The sequence below is a fragment of the Pimephales promelas genome, chromosome 16, assembly GCF_988280905.1.
Source record: "Pimephales promelas chromosome 16, fPimPro1.hap1.1, whole genome shotgun sequence".
Lineage (NCBI taxonomy): Eukaryota > Metazoa > Chordata > Actinopteri > Cypriniformes > Leuciscidae > Pimephales > Pimephales promelas.
In genome coordinates this window covers 988,345-1,001,198 of record NC_142784.1, presented here as the reverse complement: position 1 = coordinate 1,001,198, position 12,854 = coordinate 988,345, and the positions used below count along the sequence as shown (strand labels likewise).

At 36.4% G+C, this 12,854-nt stretch overlaps 2 protein-coding genes across 2 annotated transcripts in view; one reads left to right on the top strand and one right to left on the bottom strand.

Annotated features, from left to right (window-relative positions):
* LOC120464473 (schwannomin-interacting protein 1-like) overlaps positions 1 to 12,854 on the bottom strand; it is a 192,895-nt gene that overhangs the window by 91,472 nt on the left and 88,569 nt on the right. The window lies entirely within an intron of this gene.
* Positions 4,109 to 8,819, top strand: LOC148971913 (uncharacterized). The gene is made up of 6 exons (XM_089120838.1): positions 4,109 to 4,285; positions 5,494 to 5,808; positions 6,929 to 7,225; positions 7,420 to 7,740; positions 8,482 to 8,625; positions 8,721 to 8,819. The coding sequence occupies exons 1-6, from the start codon at positions 4,234 to 4,236 to the stop codon at positions 8,735 to 8,737; spliced, it is 1,146 nt and encodes a 381-aa protein (XP_088976964.1). The 5' UTR covers positions 4,109 to 4,233; the 3' UTR covers positions 8,738 to 8,819.

The window sequence follows — 12,854 nt, the reverse complement described above, 5'->3', positions numbered from 1 at the left end:
TATATATTTCAGTTCTCAATAAATATTGTTAAGCCATATCAAGTTGTTTTAAACATTTATTTCAATGAAATAAAAAAGTAATGAACAAGGCACTCAAACAACACTTTTGCATATGTTCGTTAAGGCACAGCAAACAGTGAAAATCGTATACTAAAGGCATCAGCAAACCTAGCAACTCCTCGTTAGATCAGACTCTCCCTGCTGTGTCAATTTCGGTAACCCCAAAAACTGTATTCCATATGTTTTCCATACGTCTCGTGTGAGTTACTGGAGGAGTTTTTAACACAGCAGTTACTTCCAGGCATGGTAAAACAGTGCGGTATTGCGAGAAACTCCTCTACTACCGAGCTACAAACACATGTAATAAATACTGTTTTGCCGTGGGAATCCTACCAACATGGCGGAGAGGGGAGGGGCACTGTAAAATGACGTCAACTCCTCATTCTCAATTTAGTGTAATGTCGAGTGTATAAAAGACATTTGAAGTTAAGATGTTTTTTCTTTACAATAGCATGAACTAATGAATTGAGAAATTAAGAACATAAAAAAGGTACAATTTAGATTTCATGTTGACTCATAATTGATCATAAATTGACTAGTTAAATGAGGGATGATGTTGTCATACTATCTGCCCTGAAATCGATATATGAGTTGATGAAAACAATAATGAAGACCACCTGTTATGGCATTCCCTGCTCGTGTTTAGTTTTAGTGTCTCCTCCTTTCATAGAAACTCTAGATCTTTGAGTTTGGGCCTTTGGTTTAAATGATGTTCGCTGGATTCGTGAAAAGAGTTTAATATTATATAGGGTGATATGACAAGCAAAAGGCTTGCCTTTGAGAGACAATGTTTCGAAAACACAACAGGGTTTTAACAATGTCTAATGTTATGCTGAATGACAGGGGGAGGAATAACAATTCAATTGTCATCAGTCTGTTTGGGCATCGCAGTGAAACATCACAATATGTCTCGTCTGAAACCTTGGGACGTCTATTGACATTGTGAGAAGATATTACAGCCAATAATATTCCGTTTCTGCCATCCAAAAACCTTTTAAAAGAGAAATTACAATAATTTAATAGATTTGGCTGGCTTCTGTCTTGTCCGTAACTAAAGTGAGTGGTAGTGTGTTTAGAGGACCCGCAATTATAACTCTGTCCTTATTTTATGTCACCTAAACCTAACCCGTCACCTAACTGACGTTAAAGGTAAAGCGTCAGTTGTATGACGGCCCGGGATCGCCATCTACCGACGTTTAAGAGGGCCCTAAAAAGGCGGATATTGACGTATGGTCAAAAGACGTCCCAAGACGTCAGTTATATGACTTTTTGGGATGAGACTGTGTTAGGTATTTTCACTGTTATCCTGTAGGTGGCGTTATTACGCACCTTCTGAAATAGTATAAAACTCTGGATCAAAAAGCAAGTAAAAGAAGAAGCCGAAACAAGAGATGCACATGTAAAATAACACGATCATCAACATTCAACAGCATATAAATCAAATCTAACTGTTGAACCCATGAAGAGCAAACGACTGTGAAGCTTTGCGGGTGTTGATGGACTCTGTCTACTCATTCTGTGTTTGATCATCATTTCTGATTTGGACAAAGTCTTTTACAAAAATTATTTTTTTCACATTTTTTTTTTTTGTTAAATAATCTATTTATTTATTTATCCACATTCAAGTGTTGATTAAAAGAATGCATGGAGCTCGAATAAAGTGCTTGTTTGATTGTTTGTTTAAAAGCAGAGACTTTGTTCTTTCTTTTGATGTATTGTATGTTCAGAAATATTCTGGGGGCCATGAGAGTAATATAATTTAAAAAATAATCATTTAAAAAATGCTGCCGCCTGCTGGTAACTTTACAAAAAAAATGCTAGTGGGGAAAAAGTAAAATGGGGAATATCTGCAACTTAATGTCTCGGGATCACCTGTGTGACTTACCATAGAAAAGTGTGGTCATATTTCAATTACAGGTGTGAAATCATTACTGTCCCATTAAAAACCCTTTAACTGGCACTGTTCTGCTAGCCGGACACTTGGCACTCTGTTTTATTGCCGTATTCCTTACCACATGTTTTATTAATCATAAATTAGGTATCATTTGAAAGCTCAAACACTCAAAATGTATTGTGTGCTTTGAAATTGGACATTGCGTTACAATTGAAACGTTCCTTTAAAACCTTTAGGCGACCTCTAGGCAATTTTCTAGGCTAGGCTAGCAAAAGCAAGCTAGCTTTGAAAGCATTAGATCCCACCCTCCCTTTACAGCGCCACACCTCCTCCAAAACACACTAACCCATACAGCGGAGTTAGCAAACCAAGAGGTGGCGTTAAACTACTTCATGTCTCAAAGCACATAACATGACAATAATGATGAACATAAGCAACTGAACCACCTTGACTGCTGCAGATTCATTTCCGACATTGCGTGAACGCAGCATTGGCTGGTTGTTTTAGTTCAGGAGGAACTGAACTGTAAAAGGTTGTTTCGGTTGTGACGGACGTCTGTCTAACTCTGAATGAAACACGCTGATGACGAACAGGCCTGGTAAGATCATTTCATTTCTTTACTTTGAATGAAGATGGTCGTGTTAATCGTCTGCGACTTACTTTCACTTTGATTTGCGATAGATTGCGGCGCGCTGGCTTGATGAATGGGCGCTCAGCTGCTCATCTGAGGTGAAGCGCGTCGTCATATATGACTAAAATAACATGACATAAAGATTGGTTTCAACAACCAGATGCATTTACACTTGTCCAGTTTCGTCTGGAATGCGGCCCAGACCACGTCCTCAAGTGGTTTGAGCGATCGGATTCAAATCCGTCTCGAATGCGTTTCGGAGGACAACCTGGTCTTTTCACGATCGATTAGCTATCCGATCACAGAAAACGCATGAAGTGACCAGGTGTAAACGGCCCCTTTGAATCCATCTTCTACTTTAGTGGAAAGTTGAATAAAGTTGTGTCGCTCGAGTTGTCTTCTCTGATACGGAGAACGGCGGCGAATAGCTACACGAACCTGCCAGACATAGGCACACCGCCAGCCGAGCGTGAACGCGCATGACGTCACGGCCAGTCTCAGATTCGAGCCCGAATCCCTCTTATATATTTCACTGTACAGGCGATCTCAGTGATCAGAGAAGGGCTCATTCAGCTCATCAGGCGATTATTCAAGCATGTATGGGTTAGAAAACGTTGCACAATGCACCTTTAAATACTAGTTTGAGTGTCACATTACTCTGATGTGAAGTAAATGTGTCTATTTTTTGCTTAGTTATTGGTTCATATTTGTTTATCTATTCCTCATCTTTTGTTTGTTTACTGCTGCAGAATATTATTCACTTCACTTTTAAATTAATTAAAGTATTTCATGGCAGTGATGTTGCATTTCATGAAATATAGTTTATCTAGTATAGCCTAAGAATATTCTATTAGAATAATAAGCGGCACATAAATTAAGACCAGTTATTTACAATAAAGCCTTCTAAAATCATTTCCATTTTCTTTGTTTATTATTTTAATAGTGTTTTCTTGGTTTTGATAGTAAATAAAATCTAATCAGTAATTTTACATGCAGATTAATGTACGTATAGATTAGTGGGCCGGTCTGGATGAAGTGTCCAGGGCTGATTTTCTGTCCCTCGAATCCGATCTATTCTATTGTATTTTAAATAATTTAAACATGGTTACAGTATTTCCTGTTCTTGACACAGATATTCAACATCTTGGTTTGATTGTATTAATTGAGCATATTTAATAGAATATTAACCATAAGAAGAATTTAGAGGACACTTTCATACACACAGTTATAGCAGACGATCTGTTCCTGCTCCATTAAACCATTAGAGAAACTCTGAGATCAGTCTGAGAGGAGAAACAATCCAGACATTTGATCAGAAATGAAGAACAAGCGTCCTGAAGAGAGTTACAGGAGAGAGCAGAGACAAACACTCACAGGATCTCAGGACAAGAGCAAACTGTTGCAGCTTAACAATATTGGCAAGGTCAGTGTTTTTCTGTTGAAAGTCACACCATTGACTTACAGGAAGTTGAGGCGTACTGGAGCTCAGACTGTGAAATAATCATCAGCAATGGAGCTAGACGGTCACGTGCATTAACACTTACAGATATTTGATCACTTTACTCCACAGAGCAGATTCACATCAGCGCGTTTTATCACTGAACCAGTTTTGAAGAGTTTGTCTTTTCATATTTGTGGACTGAAACTGATGAAGATGTTACTCCCTGTTTTGCTCTGTTTGTGTTTCTGGCGTCTGGATGGTGAGTTTAATGTGTTTTTATGACTTCAGTTGTTTCTGTTCTGGTAACATGTAATATATGTCTGGTCAGTTTAGTCAAGGAGGATCAACATTCACTGTTATTCTCATATAGAAATAATTGAACTGTCAGATCAAGTTTGAATTCAGCTCTAAACTCAGTTATTATGGATTAATTAAAATATTTTAAGCTCAGATAATCAACAGTTTTAGCGTTAAACATTACAGTAAAAGTGTATTTTTTTTAGTTATTATTCTATGTATATAGAAATATATTTCTCTTTTCATTCATCATCTTTTGTCATTGTAATGCTGCAGAATATTTTTTATTTAATAATGTTTAAAAGTATTTTAGTGAAGCTTCGTCAAACCAACATCACCCAGACAGCAAACTGACATTGAATCAACGTGGAAAGGAAACGACGTCTCTCATGACATTGAAACAACGTTGATTTTGCTCATCGAATTAACGTTGAACCAACGTCAGACGCGGCATTCTTCAAAGCTAAATGAAAATCGAAAATTGGTTTGCTTTCATAACGTTGAAACAACGTTGATTTCAAGTTGATTTTCCGTTAGTTTTGAAAGAATGACGCGTCTGACGTTGGTTCAACGTTAATTCGATGAGCAAAACAATGTCAGATCAACGTTGTTTCGATGTCATATTTCCACGTTGATTCAATGTCAGTTTGCTATCTGGGATCACTTCCTAATTATTTAAGGTTTATTTTTAAAAACTGTCTTTATTAGTATTATTTTATGTTTAAGTTTTAAATAAACAGAGAACATGCGTCCATCCTGGCAAGAGTATAGGTCACAATCTCAACCTAGCTAATGTATTTGGGGGGATGTATAAACTTCATAAACTGGTTTCCACAAAGAACCCATTTGAGGCACGTGCTTCTGAAATGTTATGACCATGTTAAGAGTATAAAACCCCCACAATTGTTCACTTTTTAGACATGTTACTTTTGTGATTAGTAATTAATTGGTTATTATTTCTTAGTTCTCAATGAGGATATATTTCTTTAGTAATAATCAAATACCTACCAAGGAACTACCTTTGTACTAAATTACCTATTCCTTAATGCTTAGTTAATATTGCTTCCATATTAGTTAATAGTATTAAGTTCGGTGTTAATGCAGTACTACCTATTACTTCCTGCATAGCTACTTGTTAACTACGGACCTGTGAAAAACTCTGTTCTTCAGGAGTGTTTGCAGACTTAGTGTCAGTGTTTGAGGGAGATTCAGTCTCTCTAAACTCTGATCTCACTGAAATAAAGGATGATGATGTGATTCAGTGGAGATTTGGATATAAAAACACATTAATAGCAGAAATCAATGTAACGGCCAGCGGAATCGCTGTATATGATGATGATCTTGATGGGAGATTCAGAGACAGACTGAAGCTGGACGATCAAACTGGATCTCTGACCATCACACACACCACGACTGAACATGATGGAGGTTATCAACTACATATCAACAGTGTGTTCAGAGAGAGTTTCTATCTCTTTGTCTATGGTGAGCCAAATATTTGTTTCACTTGTTTTATATTTTAATCCCCACAAAAATACCTTTGCTTTTGGAGTTTATGATGATATTATTCTCAAATATTATTCTCAAATCTGCGCGTCAGGGATGGAAGTGCTAAAAAATCGCCAAAAACGGGCTTCAATCGTCTCAATGGAGTTCCAATGAGATCGCTCTGTCCACTTCTTATACTGTCTATGCACTACACGAGGCAATGCCATAAAGTGAGCGTCGCAACACAATCTCTTAAAGGAACCATGACCAATTTATGTGTAGTGTCATATTTTGTGATACTCATTCCACTTGGCTACATTTATATACATGAAAAATACATGTACAACATTAGTACTTATACAAAATTCAGGTTTGTACGCGTTTGTCGTATACGCAAAATGGCATAACTAGTAGCCTAGTGGCTATAAAGCCAGCGCTGGTTTTATTTGATAAAACTAAAACATTACGTCTGGAATTATACATGCAAATACATTTAAAATGATGAAGTCTTAGCCTACTTACAGGTTGTGACCCAACAACTGCTGCCTCTGGTTTTAAAGTCGGATCTGCTTCATGTTTCTGTAACAGTTTCTTGTTGAATCCGGTGTTGGAGATTCTGGAAGCTGTCTTCCGTAAATGCGCAGCACAGAGAGCTAGATTACCATCCTCATTTTCAGGAACATAATCAAACATAAATAGTATCCATTGTTGACGAAGTACAGCGTCTGTGGAAGTTCGAAGACATAAGACCTAACAGCTGGTGAACAACACACTCGACGAGCTGCAGAAATATGGTCATGCCCTTTTCTGCACATTCTGAGGGAGGGGTTAATGCAAATGTGTGGGTTAGTGACGTCCATAACCCAGCTGTAGTCCCAATCCAGTCATTTTTGTAGGCAATTATACTTCCTGATTTTAAAAAGACGATATCTCTGCTTACACTGAACTTTCAGCGCTGCAACTTTGCAGATACTGTTCATGCACCAACAGCAACATTACACACTATTTAAAATGAAAAAAGTGAAATCGCAATCAACCCCCGTTTTGTGACAAACCCTTTTTCTGTTTGTTGTTGTTGTGTGTATTTGTGTGCGTGTGTGCATGTTTGGTGATTCAGGACTGAAGTCAGTGATTGAGGGGGATTCAGTCTCTCTAAACTTTGACACTGAAATAAAGGATGATGATGTGATTCTGTGGAGATTTGGAGATGAAAACACTTTAATTGCTGAAATCGATGTACTGGAGGATAGAATGACTGTATATGATGATGTTCCTGATGGGAGATTCAGAGACAGACTGAAGCTGGACGATCAAACTGGATCTCTGACCATCACACACACCACAACTGAACATGAAGGAGTTTATGAACTACAAACCAACAGTGTAAGAAAGATTTTCGTTCTCGCAGTCTACGGTGAGTTCAACATTTTTCACATCTGTTTTTTAAATTTAAATAAATTCATACACCATTTTGTTTTTCTTATTTTATATTGTTTATTTTTTAATGTAAATTTTAAACTATTCAATTTAGTAAGCCATTATAAAGTGATTCAACAGTATTAATCTGTGACAAACCCTGTTTCTGTTTGTTCTCTGTGTGTTTGACAGATGAAGTGAAGTCAGTGTCAGTGACGGAGGGAGATTCAGTCTCTCTAAACTCTGATCTCACTGAAATAAAGAGTGATGATGAGATTGCGTGGAGGTTTGAAGATGGAAAGACTTTAATTGCAGAAATCAATAAACGGTTCAAAAGATTTGTTGTATATGATGATGTTCTTGATGGGAGATTCAGAGACAGACTGAAGCTGGACCATCAAACTGGATCTCTGACCATCACAAACATCACAACTGAACATGATGGAGTTTATCAACTAATGAAGATTACAAAAAGAAGATTGTCATCAAAAGTATTCAGAGTTTCTGTCTATAGTGAGCAGATATCATTTTTCTCCTCTTCCAAATATTCTCATTTACTATTTATATATATATATATATATGAAGAGTTCAGATGCAAAAGCCTCTAAATGCCATTTGAAATTTTCATCTTTAATGATGATTTTTATCAAACTTGTATGTTTAAGTTCAGTAATTTCACTTAAATAACAATTAATAGGTAATTATCATTGCCATTTAAGTGAAATCACTGAACTTAAATATACAAGTTTGATAAAAATCATCATTAAAGAAGAAAATTTCAAATGGCATTTAGAGGCTTTTGCATCTGAACTCTTCATATATATATATATATATATATATTTACTATAATATAATGTGGACAATCAAAATAATTAAATAAAATATAAACAATCACCATCAAATTAATTTTTATTTGTACAACATCAACTTCTTGACAGGTAACAGGAATCGAGTTCTCTCCTGAATATTTGGGTCTTGGGACTCTTCTAAAATAGATGATTTTACAGGATGATTTGTTTGTCTCAGAGGAAACTTTACAAAAAAAAAAACACAAATACTATTTACATATTGAATTGTTGAATCGTTTATAATTTGAGATGACAGACAGTATAAAAATATCATTTGGAACCAAATATATTATTGTTGATTAGATTTGATCATATTTCTGTGTATTCATAAATATTAGTTGATGTCAGCACTGATATTAGTGTTTTTTGACTGATCTGATGTCAGTTTGATGTGTTTATTACTCAGACTCTGTCCACTGTTGTGGTCTTACTGAAGCTGTGATCCGATTGGTCCTCACTGCTCTGGTGGGCGTGGCTACTGTCATAATTCTGGTCTATGACATCAGATCCAGCAGAGCTGAACAAGATCAAGCACATATTCACACATCAGGTGCATGATTGATGATGTCATTTCTCACAAACTGATTTTGCACATAAGTATCTATGAGATTTATTAATGTGGCTTTTTATGTTCATCTTTTTCAGGAAGTATTGAAATCTAAAGCAGAACGCCGAACTTTAATTTTTCTTCAAGTGTGTTTTTTTGGGGGTTTTTTTATATATCAAATACTGAATAATTGAGCTTGATTATTTTTGAGATTTGTTAACGAAAAATCTTATTTGTAAGACTTTGTTTATATTTCTCTAAAGGAATTTTGTGCTCTCTTTCAGTGTCAGATTTTAACAGCGTCACTTTATTGTTTATATTTCTCAGATTTAAAAAAAAAAGGTGAATAAAGACACCGATCTCACTTTATGTATTAATAAGATGTATTTTCTTGCCTTTATCAATAAAGTTTCTCGCTCTGAGGTTCAAGAGTCTCTCCATGATTTATTCAGATGAATACAAACTGTATGTATATATGTAGGTACTTCCTGTAGCTTATCTATAAAAAATATTATTATTATTTTATTTATTTTTTTACAGCTGTGTGGTTTTCCTTGCATTTAAGTTTTTATATTTGGATATTGTTTCTAAATGTATATATCAATTATATATTGTTAAAAATTTGGCATTTGACTATGAATATAGTAAAGGGCAATCATAATAATTAAATCAAATATAAAAATTTGTATCACCATCAAATAAAAAATAAAAATTAGTATAACCTCAACTTCTTTACAGTTAACAGGAATCATAGCTTTTCTTTGTAAATAATACTGAGTTTTCTCTAAAATATTTGGGTCTCTGTACTCTTCTAAGATAGATGATTTTAAAGGATGATTTCCTTTAAAACAACATCTTTCATTTTTGGGTGAACTAACCCTTTAATACAAGAGAACTTACATTTCAAAATGTATTAGCTAATGAATGAATCTAGGCTGAACAACCACCATGTCGATCATCGAATCACAACCACAAAGTGCCTATTATAGAGATAATTCTGAAATTACTCCAGTTACTCCCATTTTGGAGCCTGTTTTTCTTTCTCTCAGTATTGAAGGATCAGTGTGTCATTTTATCGAAACGACCTTGATTTTAGTCCACAAACGTCGTCTCTGACTTCTGACTCTTTTCCAGGCTACACACTAGCCAGGTTTCCATCCAAGGGTTTTTTTGCGAAAAAAGGTTTTGCGCATCAAAATGTTTACCGATATAGCTGATGGAAACGCCAATTATCGATACAATGTCGATACAATCCTTTTCCGTTTAACTTTAGCGCATAAATGTTATGTCGATATTTTAAATGTCGCGAAAAACTAGTTTGGAAACACTTTTTGTCGAGAAAAAGGGCTTTCACGCAAAAAAATGTGGCGTCACGTGATATTTTCCTCACGTGCAAGGTGCAGAACAACAAACACAACAAACACCATGGCGGACTCGGAGCGGTATTCGTGGACAGACGAGGAGACTCGTTATTTTCTCCGTTTTTAATGGAAGAAAATGATATAACATGTATTTTTGACGGAAAACGACAGAGAAATGCTGCAACCTTTCAGGAGTTGCAACGAAAAATGGCAAGAAATGGCCATGGCATATTCTACGCAGCAAATGGAAGGTATTGAAGCAGCGTTACCTGGCAGAAAAGCGTGACCTTTCACATAGTGGTTTTGGGGAAAAAAAGAGGACGAAGTTTAAATTTTTCAGTGAAATGGATCACATACTGGGCCAGAGGCCGATAGTATCGTCGTTTTCTACAAACATCAACAGCTCTGGTAAGTTCTGTACGGTAATTTGAATTTGTTGTATCACAAAAGTTCTATTTAATGTTATGTAATATATTTTGTTGTGCAGTTTCTGTGCAAAAAGTGTCTAAAACGTTTATGAAGTGTAATATTAAGAGTGTACATAAAACTGCTTTTTAACAGACTTGTAGAGTCTTGTAAGAAGCATACTTCTATTAGAGATGTAATGTTACAGTACGAGTGCTATCTAAAAGTGAAAAGCTAAAGTTTATTCAAAGACTTACAAAAAGACACTTCTGATATTTCGGACACTTGCAATTATAATTGAAATGACAGTAAGCTGGCAAATTTCAATTAACTGCCCGAATACTCTCTCCATTTTCTTGTTTGTTTGTTTGTTCGGTGTTGAGGGTGTGCTGACTGGAACCTCAAAAGGTAGAATTTGCGATAAAAAATAAATAAATAAAAAAAAATGTTTATGGAAACGGCTGAAGTCACTCTTTTTTTTGCGATACACCAAAACATATGCGACAAATCGCTTTCGTCATTCGTGACGTCATCACGCACACAATCTTATCGGTAAAAGGTCAATTGAATGGAAACAGTCATGAGACGGCAAATTTCGTAATGTTTTTTTTTTTTCCGCATATTCACTTTGTCGATAACATAACAGCGCAAAAAGTGGATGGAAACGAGGCTATTGTGGACATCATTACAGGAGTCTGCTTGTGTCTGAGCAACAGACGGCAGGATCTGTTTACTGAACAAAACAACAAGATAATCCCAGGCGACACACGAGGAAGACAAAAGGCAAAACGTAACCGCTTAACATATCTAGACGAACCCAATATCCAAAAACAAAGGGCTAAATATTCACAGGATATTGAGGGACTAAACAAGGAACAGGCGGATCAACGGGAACATAATACAAACTAAGAGTGCATACAATTTAACAAAAACAACCCAGTCATGTTTGCTTAATCTGTGAAAGGATATAATGGTTGTCTAGTCTGGTTTGTCATTACATTCAATCATTTTATGCTAATAAATAGCTGACTCCTTCCCATCAATCAACTAGCCGCTTCTCTTGAAGACTTTATAATGTCCATGGTCATCCACAGTACGACTCAAATATATGATGTTCTGCAAATGGATAGTCCTTTAGTAAGCCTCAGGAACGCTTCACACCCTCACGCGCAGGAATATATTATTTAATAACTGAGATTACACAGATGCTCCCTGTGAAAAGTGATTAGAGGGAAGAAGATGAAGCCACTTCCAGTACTTCCCTAAGCTGAATATTGATTTAATTCAATGAAAGCTCTGCTTCTCATCTCTATAGCTTTCAACACCATTCACAATTAACCACGAGCAACAACTCCACCTCACCCCGCCTCTAATTGAGCTGTCTAATGTGATTAGGGTGTAATGACGATCTCTACAACCACGACAGATCCATGACCAGAGAATTTCTCAAGCTCTTATCGTCTTACCCATAATCCCCCACTTCACCGCCTCTCCTCCAGGTTTAGTGCTACGTCTGTCAAGAGGGATAAAAATAACACTTTTCCCACAATAGAGTTCTGCAGCTGCAATTCCCTTATCCAGTTTCCAGCGGCGTGGCCTTAATCAGGTCAGAACGCTTTAAAGCACCTTCTGATGTCAGATAAACGCGCTGTTTCCAGTTATCTGTCCCGCACCGTTACTGGAAGACGCTCATAGATGGACTCATGTGTTGGTCATCAGCCTCCTGTACGCAACCGCACAGTAAAAGACTCAGAGAAACATAATGGAAAAGAAGTGAGCTAGAAATGACTTGTTTGTTTTCTTTTGTGATTGTTAAAGGGATAGTTGACTTTGAAATTAATTTTTGATATGTTTTATCTTACCTCAAGGGCATCCAAGATGTAGGTGTCTTTGTTTCCACAGTATTTTCAATTTTGACATTTTTCAGTCAAACCGTAGTTGTCTATCAGTCATACACTGGAGGCTAAGGGGGTCCACCAAAGAGCAGCGCAGAGAAGTCCAGATTAAACATGATTTAATGACTTGTACATGTAAGTACACACTGATGGCCTAAGACACGAAACGAGCGGTTTGTGTGAGAAAACCAACAGTATTTATATCGTTTTACCTCGTGTAATCACAGTGATCTGAATCAGTTGTTCAATGTCCAACTGAACCGAACTGAATCAGTTCAATGTTACGGAAGTGATCGCTTGCGTGTGACGTCACTCAATATTTACACGGAGATTTCGGAAGTTTTGCCTTTTACTAAACATATTTAGATATACCGAAATCGTCTTCCATTGCGGTTTCCCGTATATCTAAATATGTTTAGTGAAAGGTAAAACTTCCGAAATCTCCGTATAAACAAAGAGTGACGTCGGCGCGCAAGCGATCACTTCCAGACCGAAGCGCCCGTGCCGTCAGATCATTTTGTCATGGCTATGATTACACGAGGTAAAAAGATTTTCAAGATTTTCAAAAAAT

Bases quoted from the DNA above. Each gene is read 5' to 3' on its own strand.
- LOC148971913 (XM_089120838.1), top strand. From the start codon at position 4,234: ATGAAGATGTTACTCCCTGTTTTGCTCTGTTTGTGTTTCTGGCGTCTG. The intron at 7,226-7,419 runs GTGAGTTCAACA...TGTGTTTGACAG, and splicing joins TTTCGTTCTCGCAGTCTACG to ATGAAGTGAAGTCAGTGTCA. The intron at 7,741-8,481 runs GTGAGCAGATAT...TTTATTACTCAG, and splicing joins ATTCAGAGTTTCTGTCTATA to ACTCTGTCCACTGTTGTGGT.